The 25,317-nt window shown below is 40.3% G+C and overlaps 1 protein-coding gene across 1 annotated transcript in view; it reads right to left on the bottom strand.

Annotated features, from left to right (window-relative positions):
• The window catches only part of CFAP54 (cilia and flagella associated protein 54), a 294,342-nt gene that overhangs the window by 72,410 nt on the left and 196,615 nt on the right, over nt 1-25,317 (bottom strand). Inside the window, exons 52-59 of the mRNA XM_061125597.1 lie at nt 15,247-15,352; nt 13,119-13,263; nt 12,145-12,302; nt 11,794-11,973; nt 11,549-11,675; nt 4,736-4,891; nt 3,346-3,451; nt 2,381-2,477 (exon numbers count right to left, since the gene is read on the bottom strand). Coding sequence (XP_060981580.1) covers nt 2,381-2,477; nt 3,346-3,451; nt 4,736-4,891; nt 11,549-11,675; nt 11,794-11,973; nt 12,145-12,302; nt 13,119-13,263; nt 15,247-15,352 — 1,075 coding nt within the window. The remainder of the gene's footprint in view (nt 1-2,380; nt 2,478-3,345; nt 3,452-4,735; nt 4,892-11,548; nt 11,676-11,793; nt 11,974-12,144; nt 12,303-13,118; nt 13,264-15,246; nt 15,353-25,317) is intronic.

Below are 25,317 nucleotides of genomic sequence, written 5' to 3' on the forward strand. Positions count from 1 at the left end.
GTAAAGCTTTCTCTTACATTCCCCCAAAGCAGAATTAGCTACTTTGCTCCACTTCCCTACTTGACCTATCTTATTATAGGCCTCAGTACATCACAATACAATTATTTCTTTCCTTTGCTCCTCTGTGCTTCTTAGGGGAAGAGAGTAACATGCTTGGCATACATTGAGCACTCAATAAGTGTTTGTTTGACAAATGAATACATGAATGAATGTTCAAGAAATAGTTCAACTAACAAATAACTATTGGATACCTACTATGTACAAAATCCTTCAGAAAGATACAATGTTGGAGTCTAGTCAGAGTTACATAATGATAAAGGATAGTCCCCTCACCTCTTTTTGGGTTTTCTTTTGGGTACTTATTATGTGCCAAGTCTTTTATTTTACTTAATCTTCCTAGCTACTCTAAGGGGTACCCTCACCTTCATTTCACAGATACGGGAACTTGGGTTAGAAAGGCTTTGGTCCCGCTGGTATTAATACTGTGTTATGAAGCTAGGACTCCAACCCAACCAGGCTGACAGTCACTATACTCCAGACTCCATATCAGTGAAACAATAATGCTTTCTTTTCAGTATCTATATAGCAATTGTCTTTACTAGGACATATTTTAAATGTTCTATTTCAATGGTCTGAATATGCCTAGATGAATTTTTGTTGTTTTTGACTGTTTTCTGTGTGTCTAATAATTGTAGGTCTTGCTAAAATATTTATGCTGTGTCAAGATATACAGAAAATAATGCCCATATTGTGTTTGTTGTCGCTGTTCAGTCACTGGAGCTATACTATTCTTTCACTCAAATCTTATTTGTTCAAGCTCCTAATTATGAACAGCTCCCTAGAGAAGGCCCAAAAGGTGATATATTTTTTATCCTAGCATCTTATTAATCTGCATTGCAAATTGCCATGGAAACAAAGATTTCTGTTTTCTCTTATTGGATGTAAAGATGTGTATCATATCACAAAAGTAAGTTTTCTATGTAATCATTTTGATGAAAAAAAAAAAAATAGCTGTTACCCACCTAAGGCAGCAACCATTTAAGTTGTTCCAACTGACTGAAAGCCTATTTGTCTACAGGATTTAAATCATGTTTATGTTGTCTCAAAGATTAGAGATTTGACATCAAAATTTTCTGAAGAGATTTTTTTGGTGGGTCAGAGGATTATTTAATGAGAATGAAATATATAAAGCCTACTGAAATCTACAGAATAAACAATTAGATAGTATTTTTTGAAAAATAAAAACCAAGTTTAAAAAAAAAAATTAAAACAAAGTTCCCCACCCAACTTCCTGCCTAGAAAATCTCCCTGTCTAGGGTGCTCAGGGCTGGTGCACTGGGATGACCCTGGGGGATGGGATGGGGAGGGAGGTGGGAGGGGGTTCTGGATGGGGAACACATTTGCATCTGCGGCTGATTCATGTCGATGTATGGCAAAACCCACTACAATGTTGTAATTAGCCTTCAATTAAAATTAGTTAATTAATTTTTTAAAAAAAGAAAGAAAATCTCCCTGTCTGAATCCTGGGTACTCAGGTGTGGTCCACAGACCAGCAGCATTGGCATTTCTAGGAGCTCCTGAGAAAGGCTGAACCTCTGACCTCAACAGGATCACAGGATCCCTGGAGATGTTTCTGCCCCTTATTTGGAAGCACTGCTCGATGGAGTGCATGCCTCTGCCCCCCTGCAAGGCTCCCTCCCAAATGATCAAATCTCACTTTTCACCTCTTTCCACTGCAGTCATTCACAATCCCACCAACTCAAGTTATTTCTTAATCCTAAACTTCCCCACCTAAAATACCCCCAACCTCCCTTCCCTTCTCTTCCTCCCTCACTCCCTCCCACCCTTCCTCCTTACAGGTTTACTGCCTGTCTCCCTCCACTGAAGAGGAAGTGCATGGGGACAAGCACTCAGACTGTCCTGGACCTGCTCTGTCACCTTCCAGAATACAGTCTGGGCATAGGACATCTCAATAGATACGTGATAAATGAATGAGTGACGTTTCTTATCAAAAGATGATCTGTTTGCCAGCCACATCAGTAATGAAAACCACACTCGTCTATCAGCTTAAGCAATGTGTCATTTCCTGCAAACACCTGATCAATCCCAATGACTGAGCATATTTATATGCACCTACATTTCATGGATAATATTTTAACAGGCAAAAATCTCCAAATGAAATCCATTTCCAGAATCTTATGTAAAAATGTCCAAAGAGGTACCTAAATATGAGTATGAGCTTAAAATAATGAATTAATTCCTCCAAGTCACAAAGAAAAATGTCTCTTTATATCCATACCAGAGGTAGCAAAATAAGCAAGCTAAAAGGCAATATACTTTACATTTAATACTTTATATTTCTAATAAAATCATTTATTACCTTAATAATCGTCAATGGTGACACTGAAAGTTTGCTCTTTGACTTCTTCATGTGTAAAAATAATAAGGCTATTTCAAGGTAGGAGTCTCTTATCAACCTAAAACAATAAAACACTGTACTTACTACATAGTCTCACTACTCATAAGCATCATTTTGTATCATGTGACAACAATTTCTGAGCAAATGAAGGTAAAAACAGGCAAAACTAGCATCTGTTCCAAACTGACCCTTTTTTCATAGCACCTGTGGCTTAAACACTGGTGCTTAAATTCCTCCCTACTGAAATCAGAAGCTCTCACAGACAGCTGCGTGTTCTTCCTTGTCCTGTGCTGTCCTCCTGCCATGACTGCAAGGAAGTCCAGCATCAAGGCCATTCTGGAATATTCCAGCACACGAGGCACTACAGAAGTGACAGTCAGCCTGCAGAGACCCGCCTGGCAAACAGGTCTCTGTCTCGACCCTCCTACACTGATCAGATCCTAAACAGACACACAGAGTTACGCTGAAAGCCACGACTCGGTGTGGGTGAGGGCTGTGTCCACTCTCAAACCTGTCAGACAGGGTCATTTAAATCAGTGCAGTAAGTCATTATATAGAATTGAGCTGGCCAGCCTTGGCACTGATGAACCAGCGTGACAAACCCCTCCTCGATACAGTTTCACATCCGGTGGAAGTTCCTGCATCCTGGGACTGACAGGAGAGCAAGCTGAGTGTAGCCCAGAGTGATTTTCAGTCCAGTATGTCACCAGGCTAACTGCTGTCATCACCTGTCACTGAGAACGGAGCCGTGGGGAGGAGCCCCAAGCAACGAGCTTGAAAAGGAAGTCAGTGAGCCAGGTGGACAGTGGACACCCCAAACTAGCCCTGCCACGAGAGTGTCCCCAGTCATTTCAACATACACCCAGAACACGGCACTCAAATCCAAACACATACTGTGATAATGGAAAGGTCTTTTCTTTTTTTACCCTGAATTTTGATCATGTCTCAAGCTTAGCTGTATAGCTTCAAACAGACTCTCAAGTTGCAAAGTTGGAGGTTTCTCTTCCATCAATATTTGACATTCTATTTTGCCTGAAAGAGAAAAAGGATATACAAAGATCGATTTTCTTTTTTCTACCATTGAGGACTTCAGAACAAATATTTTACGCTGGAAATTTGGAAAACTGGATGTGCTCTCCTTGTGTGTCCATCTCTTGTTTCCTGCTGGAAGGTACGCCATCGGGGAAAGAGCTCCTGCTTCCTTCCCTGGGCACCTCAAGGCTCCCCTGCCTCCTTTCACTGTTCAGACACAAGTGTTATCATCCTATTTTCCTTCCATTTCCTTACTTTGTGCTCTCACTTCCTTCTGCAGTGCATTCCTTTAATCTACATCCATTTTCTTCTTTCCTCCATCACTGCAGGCATCATAGGAAACACCTTTGCTGGAAACAAATCCTAGAAAATCAGCAAACACTGGAAAACCAACACAGATGATGCAAATGCTCTCGTGTGCACACAGCTCCCCCTCCCTCATGGTGAGCTGCAGCCTTCAAAAGCTGGGCGCTGGAATGCTACTTCTATAGCCAGAAGGACTGGAAAGAGAAATCTCATAATCACTATGAAAAGGATTGACAGTTTCCATGCAGCATGTGGACAGAGCATAGAGCCACCTCATGTGAAGTTCACATCTGGGCATTTAGTAGCTCTTGACATATAGATGGCTATTTACCCAGACTGCCCTCATCTGCCAACCAGGATTGATCATGCCTACCTTGTAGAGCTATTGTAGGAACTGGCAATATGAGATGTAACACACTGATTACAGTGCTTTATACCTAGTAGATGTTCAATAAATGATACCAGTTGTCATCATCACTTCTCTCAGGGCTAAAATGGCCACAACAAAGTTATATGAATGCATTATGCAAATGTGTATTGTAAGTTATAAGTACAGATATGCTATAGCTATTTAAATGGGTAGGTATCTTTTACAGAAACTGGCTATTTCAGCTAAGTAATGAAATTATGCATAAAAATATCTCCTAAGCATTCTTTAAGTAACATTTTTCACAGCTAAATGACTGATAATGAGATTTTTGTGTCAAACGTGAAACTTTGTGTAAGGAAAGCCAGTTGTTTATAAAAGAAATGAAAATAGGAGTATTTTTTCCCTTTCTAGATGTAAACTTAATATAAGCATGTTCATTTTATCCAAAACTCAGTTTGGCAGAGACATCAAGGTGTTTATCAACACCACACCCTTTGTAAAATTAACATTTAATATAATCAGTGACCAGATTTTTAAGAAGTCTTTTGTTAATAGGAAAAAAAGTTTCACCAAACTTTATCATAGTTGTGACCCCAAATACATCTTACCTTTCTGAAAAAAGATTTCAGCTTCCACCTCATGTTCTTCTGTTCCTGATGTCCTAGCGAGCTTCAAAGCTATTTCAAAAAAATGAAGGGCAGGTAACCACTTTGAAGAATCCTTCTTTTTACTGGTATAATATACTTGCTTGGCCACTGTATGTCCTAAAAGAAAGACATTAGATTAAGAGGGAGAAATATACATAGTGTTCATATCAAAGGCTTCGCGGGTGGTGCTAGTATAAAGAACCTGCCTGCAATGCAGGAGATGCCAGTTCGATCCCTGGGTCGGGAAGATCCCCTGGAGGAGGGCATGGCAACCCACTCCAGTATTCTTGCTTAGAGAAACCCATGAACAGAGAAGCCTGGCAGGTTAAGGTCCATGTGGTTGCAGAGTCGGACACAAATGAATCGACAGCACACACACACCCCCATTCATACCCAACCTCCCAGTTAACAGACTCCTCTCACCATAGGTGCAGTTAAGAAGTCTGGGTGTGTGGGCGGAGGAGGGTCCCTGGTAGCCTAGTGGTTAAGATTCCAGGCTTTCACTGCTGTGCCCTGGGTTTAATCCCTGGTCAGGAAATGAGCTCCCATAAGCCCTTAGCAAGGCCAAAAAAAAAGAAAAAAAAAGAGTAGAATTCTAGGTGTCTTTAGTTTTTAGCATTGAAGAAACACTTTAAGGAAACTCAGTATCCAAATATTTCAATGAACTATAAACAACAGCCTTTTGAAACTTGGTCTTTGATAAATTTCAACATTTTTCTCATTTATAAGATGAAGAATAATCTCTTGAGTCTTTTTCCATTCTAAAAGTTCACAATGCTCTACATAACTTCTGGGTTCCAGAGATAAGGTTGTTAGTAGTGAAACACTGGGAAGTTTTATAAAGTTTAATGTTGTTCCCAATAAAATCTGCATGTATTAATAGGCAGTAATTCCTATTTAGTTCTATAATGGTTCCTCACATTGCATATTTTCTCATTACAACTTGTTGGCAAACCCATTATGGACAAAGACCTCACGTCACACTTCTGGTATGGTCCCATTACTTCTTAACATAATAAAGGATTATTGTATTATTGAAGGGGCATTAGATTTAATTTCTAATCACCTCAAAGACAGACAGACATTTATTCCACAAATATTTTCTGAATTCTTAGGCACTGGATAAGAGAGAGAAAAGTGGAAAATAAGAACTAAGGTTCCTACAATGCCAGGTACCATCCCAAGTACTTATGCATTATCTCATGCAATCCTTCCAACTCTGAGTGGGTATCATTATTATGCTCATGTTACAGAGGAAAAAGCAGCGGCACAGTTAAGTTTAAGTAAATTGCCCAAAATCATACAATCTGAACCTAGGCAGTCCAGCGCCAGGACCCATACCCTAAACCACGACTCTGCAGCAAACCCCTTAAGAGAGAGACCCTGGAGCTTAATGTCTAACAGGGACTGTGAACGGCCAGACAGGCAATCAAAATACCGCGTGGCTGACTGTGTCGGCAGTGAAAGCCCAGGACACTGTGGTAGCAGGTTATAGGAGCCCTGGGCCAGACCTGAGAAAGGTCAGGATGCCTGCCTACTGAGGACGGCCACCAAGGCGGGCAACTGTGATCACCTTTGATACGTTTAAAGAAGAAAAATGTTGAGATAAAAGTAAAAGGCAACTGGGTGGGAAAGTTGTATTGATAGAATAGCTTAACAGGCATAGTAGGGGGAGTGTGAAGAGAAAGGCAGTGTAGAGTTGCAGAATGATACAACTCTGGGTTCCAGCTGGAATGCTGGGCGCAAGCCAGGCATTGGAGTTACTGTGTCACCAGAGGCTCTGAATGGTCCCTACATGCCACTGAGCACTGAGGCAGCAGAACCAGAAACTATCAGAGGTTTCTTTGAGTTCTAAAAATTTGAAATCCAAGATGCCAGGCCCTACAAAGAGTTTTTAAGAAGCCTAGGGTTTTTTTTTTTTTTTGTAAATGTGTAGTTTACGAATGAGCTATTTGAGTAGAAGGATGGTGGGGGAAAGGGTCTTTCTCCCTCCCTCTCTCTCATCCAAGGAGAAGTCACACAGCCCTTCCTCTGGACAAGGCACTTTACTGAGAAATGGAGATGAGGAAACTGAAGGCTTGCTTCCTGGGGCTCCCTAAGAGAGGAAGGAGGCCTGGCACGGAACAATGAGAATGGCTGACACCTGTGAAGTTCTGAGACCAAGCCAGGTGCCCTTCTAAACATGCTACACAGTCCGCTCACTTCATCCCGTGAGATTGGTACTTTTCTTACCCACATCTTATGAGAGAGGAAACTGAACACACAGAGGAGTGGAGTGATTTCCTGGAGGGAACTGGACCAGAATTCTTTCTCCAGAGTCCATGCTCTTAAACCCAATAATCACCACCAATGATCAGATGGCAGGCAAGAAAGGATATGCTAATACCATTTGTCCTATACCACCTCACATCTCAATACCTCTCCCATTCTTACATGTCTTGCTTATTGTTTCAAAATACACTACAACTGTTTATTAACATAAAACAAAAAAATCAAGTCTCTTCACGTCATGGAGGCACTTATATACATGTACAATGTGTACTGCTGCTAAGTCGCTTCAGTCATGATCCGACTCTGTGCGACCCCATAGACGGCAGCCCACCAGGCTCCCCCGTCCCTGGGATTCTCCAGGCAAGAACACTGGAGTGGGTTGCCATTTCCTTCTCCAATGCATGAAAGTGAAAAATGAAAGTGAAGTCGCTCAGTCGTGTCCGACTCTTAGCGACCCCATGGACGGCAGCCCACCAGGCTCCTCCATCCGCGGGATTTTCCAGGCAAGAGCGCTGGAGTGGGGTGCCATTGCCTTGTCCACAATGTGTACTACAGTACTACAAATAAGTACTGACATACAATAATAGTACTTGTTTTCTATGTTTTTGTTAAAACTAGAAATAGAATTGTTACAGAAATTGACTTTTCTCTCTCTCTCCCTAACTAGATAACAGATCCTTTGAAGGCAAAGATGATGGCTCCCAGTTATAGTTCCACTCCCCCGCATTATTCTTGAACCTTTCTTCAATCAGTAATCTACTTCTTCAACTAATAAGGAAGCTCTAGGTTCAGTCATTAATGGGAAAAATAATCTTTAATAATCATGATACTTAGCTTTTTGTTGTTTTAGGAAAATAATCTCAAAATGTCTTTCTCTGTAAGAGGTTTTCACAAAGAAAAAAAAAACCTAAGTTCCTCTGTTCTTGCAATGCAATCTATACTATCACTGTAAAGGAAAACTGTAGAGAAACATCAAATCAGAGGATTTTTATGCTTCATAATATTGAAGCACTCCTTTTTGCAATAAACATCAAGACTGTGAAAAAGATGTTGTGAAGCTGATGTTGTTTTGACAGAAGAGCTGCTTTTGGTTTTTGTTCTTTAAGTTGGTATTTAATATAACATAACAGAAAGCAAGCTGTTCTGCTTCAAGGGAGTCTAAAAATCAGCAGCAGTATTGCCACTGAGTGGTGACACATCTTCAGGATTAGTAAGGCAGGAGAGCAGAGAATGCATTTAACACAATCTGCACAACTTAACACAATCTGTGCTTTAAGTTCTTGTAGAAATCCAATATATTGATAATATAAATTGTGGGCTAAAAATGTAGGAAAATAGCTCTCATGGGATCAGTGAACAGGACAGGAATTCTGCAGGTCAGCTAGGCTAGCCTGATTTCATAAATAAGGAAACATTAATAATAGGGGTGAATGGATTTCCCTACAGCAATAAAATTCATAAATGATGATAATCATAAAATAATAATAATCATGATGAGGAGGAGAAGAAGGGGAGTAAGGGGAAAAGATTCTGGGCAGTTTGAACACACTTCTGTTACCCTCCCTCCCCAACTCTAGTCCAATCACCAGCCTCTCCTGAGCTGAGCAGCTGCTGGAACGGGACGTAAGTGGGGCCCAGCAGGTGAGTGGTGAGCTCCAAAATGTTGGTTTGGCGGTTATTTAAGTGTGACAAGGTCAGCTGGTCAGGAGATGATAGCCACTGAAAAGAATGGCTTCTTTCTGCTCAAAGGTCTCACGAGGACCTGGGCACACGCGCCAGCAGGGCAGCCCAGAGCAGCGTGAGGACCAGTCAGGAGGCAGAGGTGCTCCAGCGAGGAGCAAAACCCTGCTCCCGCTGGGTCTGTTTCTTCGGTTTAACCCCTGCTTCCTACTGCTTTTGCTTATTAAAAGCACAGTGACCATACACAACGGTCTGCCTCAGGGAACACTGCCACTCTGTCTGAATGTGAAGCCAAAGTGCCTTTGTTCAGGGAGACGCCCTGGTCCTATCCAGCTGGGGACAGCTACAGAAAGGTAGAAATTAAATGCACGTACTCTGTGAGGTTGACCATTCCAGGAGATATTTGCAAGACGAATGGCCTCTTTACTTTAGTTCCTCACCCCACTCTGCTCTGTGTTCCATAAAAGATAGTGGCATCCAGACTCCGATAAGATGGCTATTTTGAGACGTTAGTCTGTCATCTTCTCGGTCAGATGGCTTTCTGATTAAAGTCGTATTCCTTGCCTCAACACCTCGTCTCTGATATATCGGCCTGTTGTGTGGCAAGAAGAGCGAGCTTGGACAGGGTAACAGAGGCGCAAGGGGAAAATGTGGGCAAGAGTTTTTATTGTGTTTTTTGTGGAAAGGAGTGGGTGGGTAGTGTAAGCAGACTAAGGTTTAGGATTGGCTAGTTTATATAATTTCAGTGATCTCTGCTAGTAGTGTATATTTGTCTCTAGGGTGATTAGGGCAGAGAAATATTGGCCCGAAGGGTAGGAACCCAGCAAACTCACTAAAGGTTCTGGGTGTGGGCTAGAAAAGCTGGTTTGCATATAAAAGTCACCATCCCAGGAAAGTGGTTAATTAACCTCTAAGAACTGGCTAACCCTGAGAGGAGAAGTCCCTCCCTAGTCAGCAAGACTCCGGATGTCAAAGCATCAGGAATACATTTTAAAAAATAATTTTATTTATTTATTTATTTATTTTTGGCTGAGTTTCGTCTTTGTTGGTGCGCTGGCTTTTCTCTAGTTGTGCTAAGTGGAGGCTACCCTCTAGCCCCTTGCACTGCAGGGGCTTCTCACTGTGGTGACTTCTCTTGCTGGAGAGCATGGACTCTAGGGCAGGTGGGACTCAGCAGTCACAGCTCCAGGCTCCAGAGCACAGGCTCAGTAGCTGTGGGGCATGGGTTTAGCTGCTTGGTGGCTTGAGTGGATTGTACCCACGCACTGGCAGGTGGATTCTTTACACTAAGCCACCAGGAAAGCCCAGATATACATTTCTTTCTTTCTTTTTTTTTTAAGGCATGATTAATATAGGTTAGAACAAAGAGAGCTGTTACAAGATTTTCAGCCCTCTGAGACAGAGAAGAGCCTTGGAGCTAGAGGCACATAGCTTTGGGTCAACAGTGTCTGTGAGCTCCTGTGAAGGGTAGCAATACTGGTTTCCTAGGAGTTATATGGTAAACAATCTGCCTGCCAATGCAGGAAATGTAATAGACGCTGATTCGATCTCTGAATCAGGAAGATCCCCTGAAGAAGGAAATGACACTCCACTCCAGTACTCTTGCCTGGAAAGTCCCATGGGCAGAGAAGCCTGGCAGGCTACAGTTCATGGGGCCACAAAAAGTCTGACATGACTGAGCAACTGAGCGCACACACACACACACACACACACACACACACACACACACACACACACACCCTCTCTGGCTTACTGGTCTACCTTCTACAATCAGGTCCTCTCTTGGCTGGCTTCAGGCTATCCTCCAATCTATTCTTCACCCAACAGCCAGGGTAATCCTCTGAAACATAAACTGCTCCCTGATCACCTCCTCCCATTGGGCTGCCCCTACCCCACTCTGCTCTGGCTGTAATGGTCTCCTTGCAGTTCTGGAATATGTCAAGTGTGTCCTGACCTCAGAACCTACAACTCACTGCTTGCTCTGCCTCCACTATGCATGACTTCACTATGCAATATTCATGATTCCACTATGCATATGCATAATACTTACAGTCCAGAATTAAATACCACCTCCCCAAAGAGGCCTTTCCCAATTATTCTATTCAGTACTTAAATAGACACCCCTTCCTTTGCCATTCTTTATCAATAGACCTTATCCACATCTTTTCTAACACTAATTACACTCATCGTCATATTTAAGTTTTCTATATCCTTGCAGATTTCCTATATAGTTGTTATCAAATGCAGATTTCTATAAAATATATGTTGTATTAAATTTTCTAAATATTATTAAAATGTATGAATATTGAATAAATATTAAAATGTTTTATACAATATTTATAATATGATAAATGATATAATATTCATTCCTGTATATGATTTGTTTACTTATTTATCTCTATCTTCAAGGTTAAGAGCAGGAACTACATCTGTTTTCATCCCCAGTAGCTTCCCAGGACCTCACATGGAGGCTGGCACATGGTAGGTGATCAGATGTCTGTTCCTTCATCAGCAAAAGAAAGAACTGAGTAGATAATTGCCTTCTAACATTTCCACTATCAAGTATCCTTCCATACAAACTACTTTTCAACTAAAGGATTACACTGTGTAAATAGCTTTGTATAACCAGCTATTTAATTAAATGCCTTTGTGTGCAAGGAATAACATGGCACTAATAATAATTTTTTCAACTATTTTTTAAATAAATGGAATCTGGGTATTCATAAATATTGCCCCAAATTAAACGCACTCACAAGATAAACTGCTTGAAAATAAATTAAACTTTTTTATCAGTGTCTTAAATATATGTTTAAGTGTCCTTACCAATTCTCATTTTTGTTTTGGCCAATAACATGACATGAGGAAGATAAATATTTTTCAAAGGCAGTAATGGACTTGCATAGTCAGTGTTTGATGAAGGCAATTCAATTGTTTCTCCAAAACTTATCATCTGTAAAAGAAACATTTTAATAAGTAGTTAGCTAATGTGTCTAATAAGACAAGAAAGGTCTGCAATAAGAAAAAGAAGAGTAAGTTTCTAAATCTTTTGGACAGTAAAGCATTCTCACCTGTTCTATAAGAATGCTGTGAGACTGAGTCAACAAATACAATGTTTCTATTTTCGAAGATGGAGTTTCCTTGAATTTCTCAGCTTTTGTTAAATCATCCAGCAAAAGCATACTTCTCACCAAGGTTAAATGAGATCGAGGAGAAATAAAGTCATGCCCTTCAAGCAACTGTATTACCTCCTATTAAAATAAAATTATTACATCTGATGGTACCATTTACAATTCACTGAAACAAGAGCTGGCCATATTGATGGCCATACAAGCAGTAACTAATGGAAATTTAAACTCTCTCATTTTATTCTAACCAGAATCCTTCAGTAAATATCAATGTGGATGAGGCTGCCTTCCTACCTGAAGGCTTTTTATGATGTCTGCCTTTAAATGCTTTTCTTGTAGGCCGATAATTACAGCTTGCATCAAGAATTCAGCCTGCAGCTCCCTGTCACCTGCAGCTTTTGCCTCCACACACACTTCATTGATAAGGCTCACATAATCTGTTATATCGTTTTCTAAAATAAACAAATGCAGTTACTTCAAATGCACCGAGAAAGCAAAAAACTGTATAAGCATAATATCCTCAAAATTTATCATAGGAATATTGTATAAAATAGAAGAAAAGGAAGATGCAAAGATGGAAAACAAAACTACATGAAATATTGAAAATAAATGTAATTTTGGGGAAGTACTTTAGAGTATTCAAATGCTGCAAAAGTAATAATGATATTGCATGAATTAATTTAATTTGGGAGATGGTAGAGATGGGTAAATAGATAGGCTCACATAGAGATAACTATTAACCACTGCTAGTACTAATATTTGTAGGTGCCAGGCTGTAATCTCGGACCTTTAGAAATTTAACCCATTTATCCTGGAAATAATCCTATGAAGTAGGTACCCTATTTCTATTTTACAGAGGAGGAAACTGGGGCATAGGGGGATTAAGTTATTTGGCCAAGATCACACAGCAAGAAAGTGGTGGATAGAGAATTTGAACTCAAAGCAGGGTGGCTCCAGAAGCCACTCTCTGGACCCCTGCACCAGGCCGTCTTCCTAGATGACAGGAAGGCTTGGGCATTAGTATTCCAAAATCTCATTGCCTGCGATGCATACATCAGTAACATATATGCCATTTTCAGTGATACAAGGGACTGCTGAAAATGATTATCCTCATTTAATATCTCAATTTTTAAAATTCTGGAAACAGATCAAGCTAAGAAGTTATAAAATGTTAATGTTATAATAAAATACATCCCAATAAAACCTCTGTTACCTAAGTAAAATTAAATTTTATGAAAGCTTTGATTGAAGAGACAGGATATTTGTACCTTTCACGATTCCAATGCCACGAATCTGGGCAACAAATGCAGTCACCAAGGCTAAGCGGCACCTCAACCACAGATGAATGTTGAAATATTCTCGAGAATTTAGGGAAATAGGATCTAAAAAACTGTCGTCTTTACTTTCAGTCGCCTAAACAATATCAAAATGATGATTAGCTTTCCACTTAAAAATGCCCAAGTTCTAGCGTAGTGTTAAATATAAGTTAAGGGAAGCATTGATACCATTTAATAGCGTTAAATTTTTAATTTTAGAAATTATTCTTTAACATTCTATAAAACATAAAAGATACACAAAAAACAAGTAAAATCACTATTAACACTGATCCTCATTTAAGTACTTTCTTTTTCTCTGTGTACCCACTGTTGAAAACTAGATTTACAGTCTGAATTTTTCATTGCAAACTATATCAACAGTTTCCATACCTTCAAAGATTTTGTGACCATCATTTTAAAGGCTGAAAAACAGCAATATTGGCTAATTATTGAGTGCTTATTACGTGCCAGGGGCTGTGCTACATGATTTATACATATTATCTCACTTAATCCTCCTGACAAACCAAAGAGCGGTTATTGTTATTCTCTGTTTTTCAGAGTTGAGAAGTGAAGCCTAGGGAGGCTAACAATTTTCTTAAATCCCATCATATTCTGGCAGAGGTCAGGATTCACACTTGCGTCTTTCTGACTTTAGAGCCCACAGTCTTAACTGACTAAGCTATATTGCTAGGTGCTGCTGACATATTTTATGACTTACTATCCTTATTGTTTAACTTTACAAAGGAAGTGACCAATGGGAGGGAGGTGACAAAGGAGCTCTTCAATTGAGAGCTAACAATTGTCTGAGAGCTATCAATCTTAGACACTTCATCTACAACAATGCCTCTTTGTTCTAGGAATTTCCTGCTGTGCATCTCTGACAGTTCACCATCTCCAACCAGTCAGCAACATCTGTTATCAAGGAGCTGTGACCTGGACTTGGTGGGAGCTAAAGAGACTGACGGGTGAGGTGCCGAGGAGGAGAGGGTGAGCTGTTCCTGGGACCAGAGTAAGAAGGGAAGAGAGAACCAGGGAGAGGATCATGATTAGAATGAGGGGTCTACTACAAATACCTATCTGTGTACCTTAATCTCCACCTATATGCCTGTTACTGTTGAAAAGCCAAGTCATGCTTAATCTAAATCAGGGCTTCTCGGCCTCAGCATGACTGACATTCTGGGCCAGATACTTGTTGTGGGGGAATCGTCGCATGTGTTACATGATGTTGAGCAACATCCCTGGCTTCCACCCAGTAGATGTCATTAGCATTGCCTCTAGTTAGAACAACCGAAATGTCTCTAGGCACTGCAAATGTCCCCTGAGAGGCAAAATCACCCCCAACTGACAACCACCACTCTAAGTAAATTTTCAGAATCAGATTGCTTTTTAGCATATATATTGCTTTTAATATAGTAAGAAATGAGTCAATTAGTTTTGTTTTGTAAAGACTTAGATAGTAGCAATTTTATTAGTAAAGCTTAAGCTTTATTTTATTCATTTTAAAATGAGCAAGGGTTTAGTGTACTGAATCTTTATATTTTAATCCTAAACAATCCTGTATTATTAAATTACTTGGTCTAATTGAAGTCCATAAAATTTCAAAGAATGTGAGACACCAGTTGCCATATAGATTTGAGAGCTTAAGAGCAGAAGAATCTAATTGTGAGAAATTCAAGATGGGAAACAGCACACGTGTCACACTGGTAATGCTAAAGAACAAATATAATTGAAAGTGAAATGAAGACCAAGTATTGTGAAACAACTTCATTTACTGGTGACACCAGATCTAGAAGACTAGAATGATATATCTGGTGGGACTTCAGTCACTATTACATCCAATTTCATCAGTTCCTAAATGAGATTACACAGCTCTTTTAAAAAATTTTAAAGAACTTGCTCAAGGTATACTGACTAATAAATAGCATCAACATGGGACTTAAACACAGATCTTTTTATTCTGAACTCAATGTTTTCAGTACTTTACCCCTTTGTTTCATTTAAATAATGAGACAGTGTCCTAGTATGTCAATAATTATTCCATAATAAGTATTATAAGGATAAACATTAAATCCATACATACATAACTTCCTGGAGAGGTGCCATTCTCTGACTCATCTTCTACTACCTTCTTTTTAAAAAGTTTTGAATCCTGGAGAAGTTTAAGTGTGGAAAATACTATCGCAGCACTAAAATAGAGAATATAATTTAAACATTATTACTATTACACTTGTGGCATTTATCCCTTATTTCCTAAGTCTCTTCCTCCAGAAAAACCCTCCCCATATTCCCACCCACCCCACCTAAAACTATTAGGTGCCCTGTCTGTGTGCCCTGGTGTGGTCTTAACCACAAGATGGTACTTATCACACTATTTAACTGCCTGCAAACCACTGTATAGTCTCACCTAATTTATCTGATTCCTTGCAAAAATCCAGCATCTAGTGGCTCAGACACAATAGAAGTTAAAAAATATTTTTAAATGAAAAGTGCAAACAAAAGAATGAATGTTTCCAAGATCTAAAACAAAATTTACTCACACACTCATTAATAAAATGAGCACAGATGTATTTTCCATACATCAGAATATGGTTCTCCAGATTTTTTTGATGCCACAAAACTGTGCTGCTTAATGCTATGCACTTGGAAACTCTTGAAAATTTTTGCTCAATTAGTATCTAGCAGTGCCAAGAGGTAAATGGACTTAATGAAGAAAACAGAAGCCAGGAGATAGGAACTCTTCTCACTTCCTGTTGCCCGGGATGTAAGTTTTTCTTCACTTTAAATCATCCCATCCTCTTTCCCTGTATGATGATATACATATAATTGATGTCACACTTTTTCGAAATATTTTAATAATATATGTCAACAGGTCTTCTCATTTGAAAGTCTAGACCCAAACAAAATTCAAATGCAGAATAATCTACCTGCAATGCTTGTTGTTATGCTACTTTATACACAGACTGGATGAAAGCCAAATGGACACTATATCCATTTATCTAATTGCTCACTTGATCTCTCCACTTGAATAGTAAATAACAATCACATTTAAGAGGTGTTATGAGCTAAACCGTGTTGAGGTCCTAACCCTCTGTGCCTCAGCGTGCATTCTGACCTGTAAATAGAGTCTTGACAGAGGTAAACAAGCTAAAACAAGGTCATTACGTGTTACATGCTGTTCTAAGTCGCTTCAGTCATGTCTGACTTTTTGCGACCCTATGGACTATAGCCCGCCAGGCTCCTCTGTCCATGGGATTCTCCAGGCAAGAATACTGGAGACAGTTGCCAATTCCTTCTCCAGGAGATCTTCCTGACCGAGGGATCGAACCCACGTCTCTTGCGTCTCCTGCATTGGCAGGTGTTACCTGGAAACCACTAGTGTTACCTGGAAAGCCGCATTCCAATATAACCAGTGTCCTTACAAACGGGGGAATTTGGACAGAAAGACAGGTGTGGACAGAGAAACAAACATGCCCAGAGGGAAGTTGATGTGAAGACACATGGGGAGAAGGCAGCCCGTGACTGGAGTGATGCATCTACACGATGCGGAACACCAAAGATTGCTGGCAGCAACAAGAGGTGAGGAAGGGCTCCCTCCAGAGCTGCCAAAAAGAGCGAGGTCCTGACAACGCCCTGATTTTTGGACAGTCAGCCTCCAGAACTGTGAGACAATAAAGTTCTGTTGTTTTAAGACCCAGTCTTAGGTACTTTGTTATGCTAGCCCTAGGAAACTTGTTGCTCAGTCGCCCAGTCGTGTCCAACTCTTTGTGACCCCATGGACTGCAGCACTCCAGGCCTCCCTGCCCCTCACCGTCTCCCGGGGTTTGCCCAAATTCACGTTTGTTGCATCAGTGATACTGTCCAGCCATCTCATCTTCTGACGCCCTCTTCTCCTTCTGCCCTTGGTAGAAGGGAATAGCAAACCTTCTGCCCACCGGAGGAGGGAATGGCATACCACCCCAGTACACGTGCGTGAGAACCTCATGAACTGTATAAAAGGCCTAGGAAACCGGATGGGTTAAAAGCAGAGCCCCTCCGCCTCCTCCTCCCTTCCGCCTCCTCCACCAAACCTATCCTCCTTCCTGTTCTCTACCCCAGATCAAGAGCCCAGTATCACCACTGCTTCCCCTTTGCCTCACACTCTATGTTCAATCTGACAACAAGTTCTGTCGGCTTCACCTTCAAATCTGGATACTATCCAGCGGCTCCTTCCTTCCTTCACTGCTACTGCTAATGCCTCCATTAAAGCCACCAACATCTCCAGGCCAGATAGCTTCCTGGCCAGCCTGTCTGATATGGCTCCCACCCCTGTGGTCCTCGTCTCTACCCAGTGGCCACATCAATCTCTCTTCAAGATGTAAATCAGATCATGTCATTTCCCTGGTCCTCCTTCCAGAGCCTCCCTGGCTGTGGTCAGTACACCATCTCCTTTGGGTCAGTTAGGGTCTTCATCAGGGCCCAGGGACACTCCTAAGAAGGTATATAGTCTCTGTGTATAGGCTCCCAAGGTATGTACACATGCTCAGATCTTCATTACATTTTAAAGCCTTTTTTTTTTGGTACGCACCCACATGTTGTATTAAAAGATATCCTCTCCCTCGTCTTCCCTCAATCTTTTTTTAAAATGGTAACTGGCGTTTACTGTGTTTACCACCTGCCAGGAGCTATGTTGTGCTTTCTGTGAATTAATCCCCACCACAAACCTACAAAGTATGCATTATTATCATTCCTATTTGATAGATGAGTTAATTGAGACCCAGAAATGCTAAATGACTTGCCTAAGGTGACTCAATGGACATGGGTTTGAGCAGATAGTGAAGGACAGGGAAGGCTGGCGTGCTGCAGTCCAGGGAGTCACAAAGAGCCACACACGTCTGAGCGACTGAACAACGAAGGTGACTCGGGTAGAAAGGGAGGCAGGATCAGAACCCAGGCCACTGGAGCCGGCAGCATTCTCAGACTCATCCTTCTGCTGTGTGGCCTCTTCCTTTTTACAATTCTAACACACTGCGTTCTGTTTATCCTGGCACAGTGTTACTTGGTCCCACATTTATATTACTATCTGATTATTGTTAACTGTACCTAAAGGCCCTCTTTGTCCAGTTTTTTAATGTCTCTTGCCTTGCATTCTACTCAGTAAGCTTCATTAAATGGGGTTATCTTAAGGATATTAAAGGATATTAGTCTTTTATATGCTAAAAAAAATATGTATTGAGCACCTGCTGTGGGCCAGAAGCAAATCTCGAGGTCAGTACCTGACCTCACAGAGTTGGCATTCTATTGAGAGCAGGATGTTCTCAGAAAAGAGGAGTGCTCAGCAAACAGACGGTATTCAGTGCATCCTTGCTATAATCCTCCTAGCTGTCATTATTGATGTATAAAGTTGGACAGGGAAAATGCAAGGACTAAATTGGTTTTTTTCTGAGTTGTTAACCAGCATCAAAGCTTTTCAGCCATTACTGAATTTCAAACTCTCAGGATTTTTACTCGGTCATTAAACTGGTTTAGATACTTGTATATTCTAAAATATGGCTTGTGATTATCTAAACTAGTTTTTTAAAAAAAAGTTAAAATCAAACAAGCAAGCAAGAAACAAACAAACAAACAAAAACAACATAATGTTGATGGGGTTTGTGTACAGGTACAGAATCTCCTCTCCCGTACACCCTTCCTCCCTGAAGGCTACAAACACGCTTCTAAGGCACTTTGTTTATCGAGTGGCTTCAGAGTTAGCACAGGATAGCAACTAGAGAACCTGGAAGAAGAAAACAGCACTTATCTCACTCTTCTGATCTGAAGGCCTAATTCTGATTTCAAGAGAAGTGAGATATAAAGTTTGGAATCTTGCAAACCCCAAAACTTAGTGAACAAAATATAAACATACTGGTATGTCTCAATCCACCTGGTGCTGCTTAGTTGCACAAGGGAAAACTTCCAGTTTTCTCCTCTGCACTAGGCAGACAGAAAGTGCAGGAGGATTACTGACTATAAACAGTCTGAATCCCAACAGAAGGACATTTCATTCTGACACAAAATTAAAAGGCTCAAATGTTATCCGATTTAGACAATAAATTAAATACAAAGGAGAATAGAAAGGAACATTAAAAAAAAAGAAGACGACGGGATTCTGAAATAGATAGGCAGCCCTGAAAGGAGTAGAAATACAGTTTGCGTAACTTTGATCTCATTTATTTCTTATTAACATTTATGACAGAAATGGTCAGTTTGTTCTCATAAATCTATGTGGCTTACTCCACCTGTCACCTGAGGGAACGTGCCTTTCAATTTCCTTGACCCATAATTTTATTAGAAGAATCATGAAATGTCAAGCTAACCATCATTTGGAAAAGGGACTGTCCAACACTCTCCGCAGCGCCCAAACAGAAGCTCACAGAGGGTGAAGTTCACCCGCAAAAACACATTCATCCTGACAGTAGACTTTCCCAAGTGACAGCGCTGTCACCGACAGCCAGCAATAACAAAGTTTTCGCAGGTTTTGTCCCAAGGGCCTGGCTCATGGACTTAAAATTGGTGCGATTCTGGTATACTTGCATATTATTTGCATACATCTATCTGGTTGTCAAATTAAAGTTCCGTTGTGACATTCCTTTCTATGCTATTTTGTAATGTTTAGTTTCTCATTTCATTCGTCTTCACTAAAGAGAAAAATCACTCTTATCCTCCACACTAAAAGGGTATATATAAGACATGTAGAGAGCTGGGGAAACAAAGAAAGTAGGAGACAAGAAATATTTTCCACAGTTGCTATTGCTCTCTGAGACACAGTTTGGAGAAAACAGTTCCATCTGCCACCATGGGAAATCATATATTCATTATTTTCCATATACAGATACACATATATATTCTATATAGTGATAACACACATAATCATATATATATAATATATATTAAGATATATAAATATTTTCTAAATATATATTTACATATGATATATTCAAATCATTTATTTTCTATAGGAAATAATATAGTAAAAGTTCCTTTGTCTTCAGACTTCAGGGGGGAAAATGGTGTATTATCATGTGTACTTAGTCGCTCAGTCATGTCTGCCTCTTTGCAATCCTTTGGACTGTAGCCCACCAGGCTCCTCTGCCCACAGAATTTCCCAGGCAAGAATACTGGGTTGCCATTTCTTCCTCCAGGGAATCTCAGTACCCCAGGGATCGAAGCCATGCCTCCTGTATCTCCTGCATTGCAGGCCTGTTCTTTACCCTCTGAGCCATGTAAGCCTATTTTAACCAACTACCAGTGTAGTTTAAAGATGGTTACAAATGTGCCAATACTTTAAACCAGTGGGTCCAAGTTTTCTTTTTAATCTAAACACCCATTTACATTCTTAAAAATTATTGAGAACCATCAAAGAGCTCTATCAATATTTACCATATTGGAAATTAAATTGAGTCATGTTTAAATTCATTAACATTTACTAACTCATTTAAAAATAAAACCTCATTACATTTCAATATAAATAATGTATTTTATGGAAAATATATTTTCAAAAACAAAAAATAGTGAGAAAGATGCCATTGTTTTTGCATTTTGCAAATCTCTTTAATATCTGACTTGAAAAGAGAAAATCTACTGAATAGAAGACTAGTCAGTCTGTTGTGACATAATGTTTGGTTGAAGTACAGAAGACTAGGCCTCACACAGATAGTGACTGGACATGGGAGGAGTATTTTAAGAGCCTCTTCAAATAATTGTGAATATTCTTCCTTGATACTATACCAACATGTGACAAATGATATGCTTAGTTGCTCAATCATGTCAGACTCTTTGCACCCCCATGAATGGTAGCCCACCAGGCTCCTCTGTCCATGGGGATTTTCCAAACAAGAATACTGGAGTGCATTGTTGTGCCCTCCTTCAGGAGATCTTCCCAACCCAGGGATCAAACCCAGGCCTCCCGCATTGCAGGCAGATTCTTGTCTGAGCCACCAGGGAAGCCCAACAAATTATAGTTTCTTAACTTTGTTGCTATGTGAAATGTAATCCCATCCACTGATGCACTTTTCCTACTCAGTTACATGAAAACCTAATGGTCTTTCTTGTTAACCAGGATTTGGGAACATCATATGCGGTCATTTAGAAAACATAATCTCCCTGAGTTATACAGATCCCCTTGATGTTGAAGCATTTCATTACACAATTTTTAAAAAACAATGCCCATTAATGTCACCGCCAGTCTCATCCAAAAAACCTAAGCATTAGAAAACTGTCAAGCTCATGATGGCAAATACAAATTTTCCAAAACTCCAGTTTTCTCATGCAAGTTTAGATTTTATCACTGGCAACAAAAACAATTAGTTGTTTTCCTAGAAATGGCATGTTCATTTCACTCATTTTCAACAAAATGCCTGTCAAATACCCAACTCTGAATAATCATGGTTTGTCAGTTGTTTTTACAAACAAAAATGTTGTTCCATGAGAAAAACAGCTTAGCCAGCTCTCAATTCATCCACATGCATTCTCTTCCTCAGGACAGCCATCAGACTGTGCTACGCAGAGGGAGTGCTTGAGGTACAGTTCAGTTCAGTTAAGTTGCTCAGTTGTGTCCAACTCTTTGCGACCCCATGAATCGCAGCACGCCAGGCCTCCCTGTCCATCACCAACTCCTGGAGTTTACTCAAACTCATGTCCATTGAGTCAGTGATGCCATCCAACCATCTCATCCTCTGTCGTCCCCTTCGCCTCCTGCCCCCAATCCCTCCCAGCATCAGGGTCTTTCCCAATGAGTCAACTCTTCACATGAGGTGGCCAAAGTATTGGAGTTTCAGCTTCAGCATCAGTCCTTCCAATGAACACCCAGGACTGATCTCCATTAGGATGGACTGGCTGGATCTCCTTGCAGTCCAAGGGACTCTCAAGAGTCTTCTCCAACACCATAGTTCAAAAGCATCAATTTTTCAGCACTTAGCTTTCTCCACAGTCCAACTCTCACATCCATACCTGACCACTGGAAAAACCATATCCTTGACCAGACGGACCTTTGTTGGCAAAGTAATGTCTCTGCTTTTTAAAATGCTCTCTAGGTTGGTCATAAATTTCCTTCCAAGGAGTAAGCGTCTTTTAATTTCATGGCTGCAGTCACCGTCCGCAGTGATTTTGGACCCCCAAAAAATAAAGTCTGACACTGTTTTTCCACTGTCTCCCCATCAGATGCCAGGATCTTAGTTTTCTGAACGTTCAGCTTTAAGCCAACTTTTTTACTCTCCTCTTTCACTTTCATCAAGAGGCTTTTTAGTTCCTCTTCACTCTCTGCCATAAGGGTGGTGTCATCTGCATATCTGAGGTTATTGATATTTCTCCCAGCAGTCTTGATTCCAGCTTGTGCTTCCTCTAGCCCAGCATTTCTCATGATGTACTCTGCATATAAGTTAAATAAGGAGGGTGACAATATTCAGCCTTGATGTACTCCTTTTCCTATTTGGAACCACAATTTGAGGTACACTTCCCACTTAATATATTCCCACAGATTATTACAAATTTATTTAAGAATAGGTATTTATGAATGTAACAGATTCTACTGCTTCAGCAAAAGCATTCTTAAGTGAATCTGCCTTGTCTTTTTTTTTAATCGCAAGCATGCAGCAGTGAAGAACAGAAGGACAACTAGTTGGCTTTGGTGTCACTGCTTTGATTCATGGTGAGCTGATGGAAGTTTTACCACTGTTGCTTTTGCAGCATCAATTGCAAATAACAACACACAGAAAAGGCAAAAAACATCTTCGCTTTATAAACTATTATACACATAGTTTACTATATTATAAACTAACATAAAAATAGTTCTAACCTCACAGACCTCCCTGAAAGTGTCTCAGGAACATCCAGAGATCTGCAGACCATATTTGAGAATCACTGCCCCAAACAGACTTTATGGATTTTCATCACTGCTTAGAAACCACAAAAATTTATAAATTCCCCCAAACCTGTACTGTTTCTAACATAAAATCAAATTTAGATGTGGACTCAGTGGAGCCCAGCGAGCTACAGTCCATGAGGTTGCAATTTAGCGACTGAATAACAACCATGGAAAGCCTTCAATCAAGGCTCACAATGATGAGACGACTGTATGTTACCAATCTAAGCACAAGCAAAGGGGGAGTCAGTTCAGCAGAAACCCCCCTTTGCTTGCAAAGGCTGTAGGAGCACTTCTGTTTAAAGAGAATGGCCATCTAAAAAATTAAGTCCCTTTCCAAATTCTGGATCCAATGCATAGGGCCTAATGCACAGAATTTCAGTATACTGAGAAAGGAGAGGGAAAAAATTGTTTCCATCTAATTTGATCATTTCTTCTTTTCATTCAATGATTATATTTTTCAGTTCTAAAATCTCTATTTAGTGTTTTTTTTCCCTAAATTCACCTATTCCTTTTATAATCTTGTCTCATTCTCTTCCATCCTTCACATCTTTGAACAGTTCATATCTTGGGCTGCAAAGCCTGCTCTCTTCTGAGGCTGTTTCCTCATTTGGTTTATGGTATTTGCTTCTGTGCTAACTTTACCAGCAGTTATTTTCCATGGGAGTCCTGCATTTCCTAAGTTAATCTCTATGAGACAAATTTGGCTTTGTCTTTGTTCCAGCTTTGTGATGTCAAGACCAGTTTCAAAGTTCATTTCTCAAGGTTTCTGCATTTCATTGTCAGTGCCAGTCTGGACCCTGCACTTGCCAAAAGCATCCATCTGAGGAACTTATTTGTCTTGGGTTACTCTTTTTCCAACTATACTCAGGGCAGGCAGCAAGCAGATTCCTGGCTAGTCCCCAGAGACCTTTCTGAAATCCCAAGCAAGGGGATAATTTTATTCTGCATTAGAGAAACAGAGAAGACTGGACTAGAATCCTACCCTACTGTGTACAAATTATATCAGAGCATCAGATTCACTCTCTCTCCTGGGTCGTTTTCATCAGTATATAATACATTATTGTTGCTCTCATCTCAAAAAAACGTTTCTTGATCCTACTTCTACCAACTTCACCCTATTCCTCTACTTCCCTTTACATGAAAATTCCTCAAAAGAATCATCTTTACTTGCGTACTCCAATCTCTCTCCTCACATGTTATCATAAAACCACTCTAAACATGTTCTTTCCCCATTACCTTCAAAAATTACTCCTGTCAAAGTACAAAGCACTGGTGATGTCCATGTTTATAAATCATCCAATTGCCAATTCTCTGTTCTCATCTCCATCTATGGAGCTCTTGGCACAGCTTATCACTCCATTCTCCTTGACACACTCTCTTCACGTGGATTTCCAGATTTCATAATCTCTTGGTTTTCTTTTCTTTCTTTTTTTTTTTTAACTAGTCATTTCTTCTCAGTTTCCTTGGCTGGTTACTCATTTTCTCCCCAATCTTTTACCATACCCAACCCTCAGTCCTTGGTCTTTTTCTTTCATTCATCTACTCACACTCCCTAAGGAATCTCATTCATTATAAAGGCTTTAAAGGACTTCCCTGGTCGTCCAGTAACTAAGATTCTGCCGCATTCCCAATGCAGGGGGCCCAGGTTCAATCCCTGGTCAGGGAACTAGATCCTACATGCCCCATGCCACAACTAAGACCTGGGGCAGCCAAACAAATACATATTTTACAAAACAGAGGCTTTAAATACTATCTATATTCTAAAGACTCCAAGAATATTTGACATTGCCAACTGTACCTCAAAGGGACATCTCAATATAAACACGCACAAAATGTGACTTCAGATCTCTCCCTTAAATAACCTGTACTTCTGCGGTCTTCCCCATTTTGGTGAGGGACAATTTCTTTTGAAACTCCTCTCTTTTTCTCACTACTCTACAGCTAATTTCAGCAGATTCTAACGGCTCTACTTTCAAAATACACCCGGAATCCAATGACTTCTCAGCACCCTCAGTGCTACCACCCTTTTCAGAACCACTAACATCTTTCTTCTTATTACAACAGCTTCCCCAGCTGATCTCTCTGCTTTCAAAAACTTTCTCTCCTACAACCAATTCTCCACCTAACAACTGGAGTCATCCCTTGGAAGTGAAAATCGGATCACGTCATTCTTCTGCTCAAAACACTATGACTCCCTAGTGCCCTCAGAGGAAAAGCCAGAGTCTTCACCCTGGCCACAAACCCTTTATGATCTGCCTCCCCCACCAAGGACAT

Source organism: Dama dama, chromosome 22 (genome assembly GCF_033118175.1).
Source record: "Dama dama isolate Ldn47 chromosome 22, ASM3311817v1, whole genome shotgun sequence".
NCBI lineage: Eukaryota > Metazoa > Chordata > Mammalia > Artiodactyla > Cervidae > Dama > Dama dama.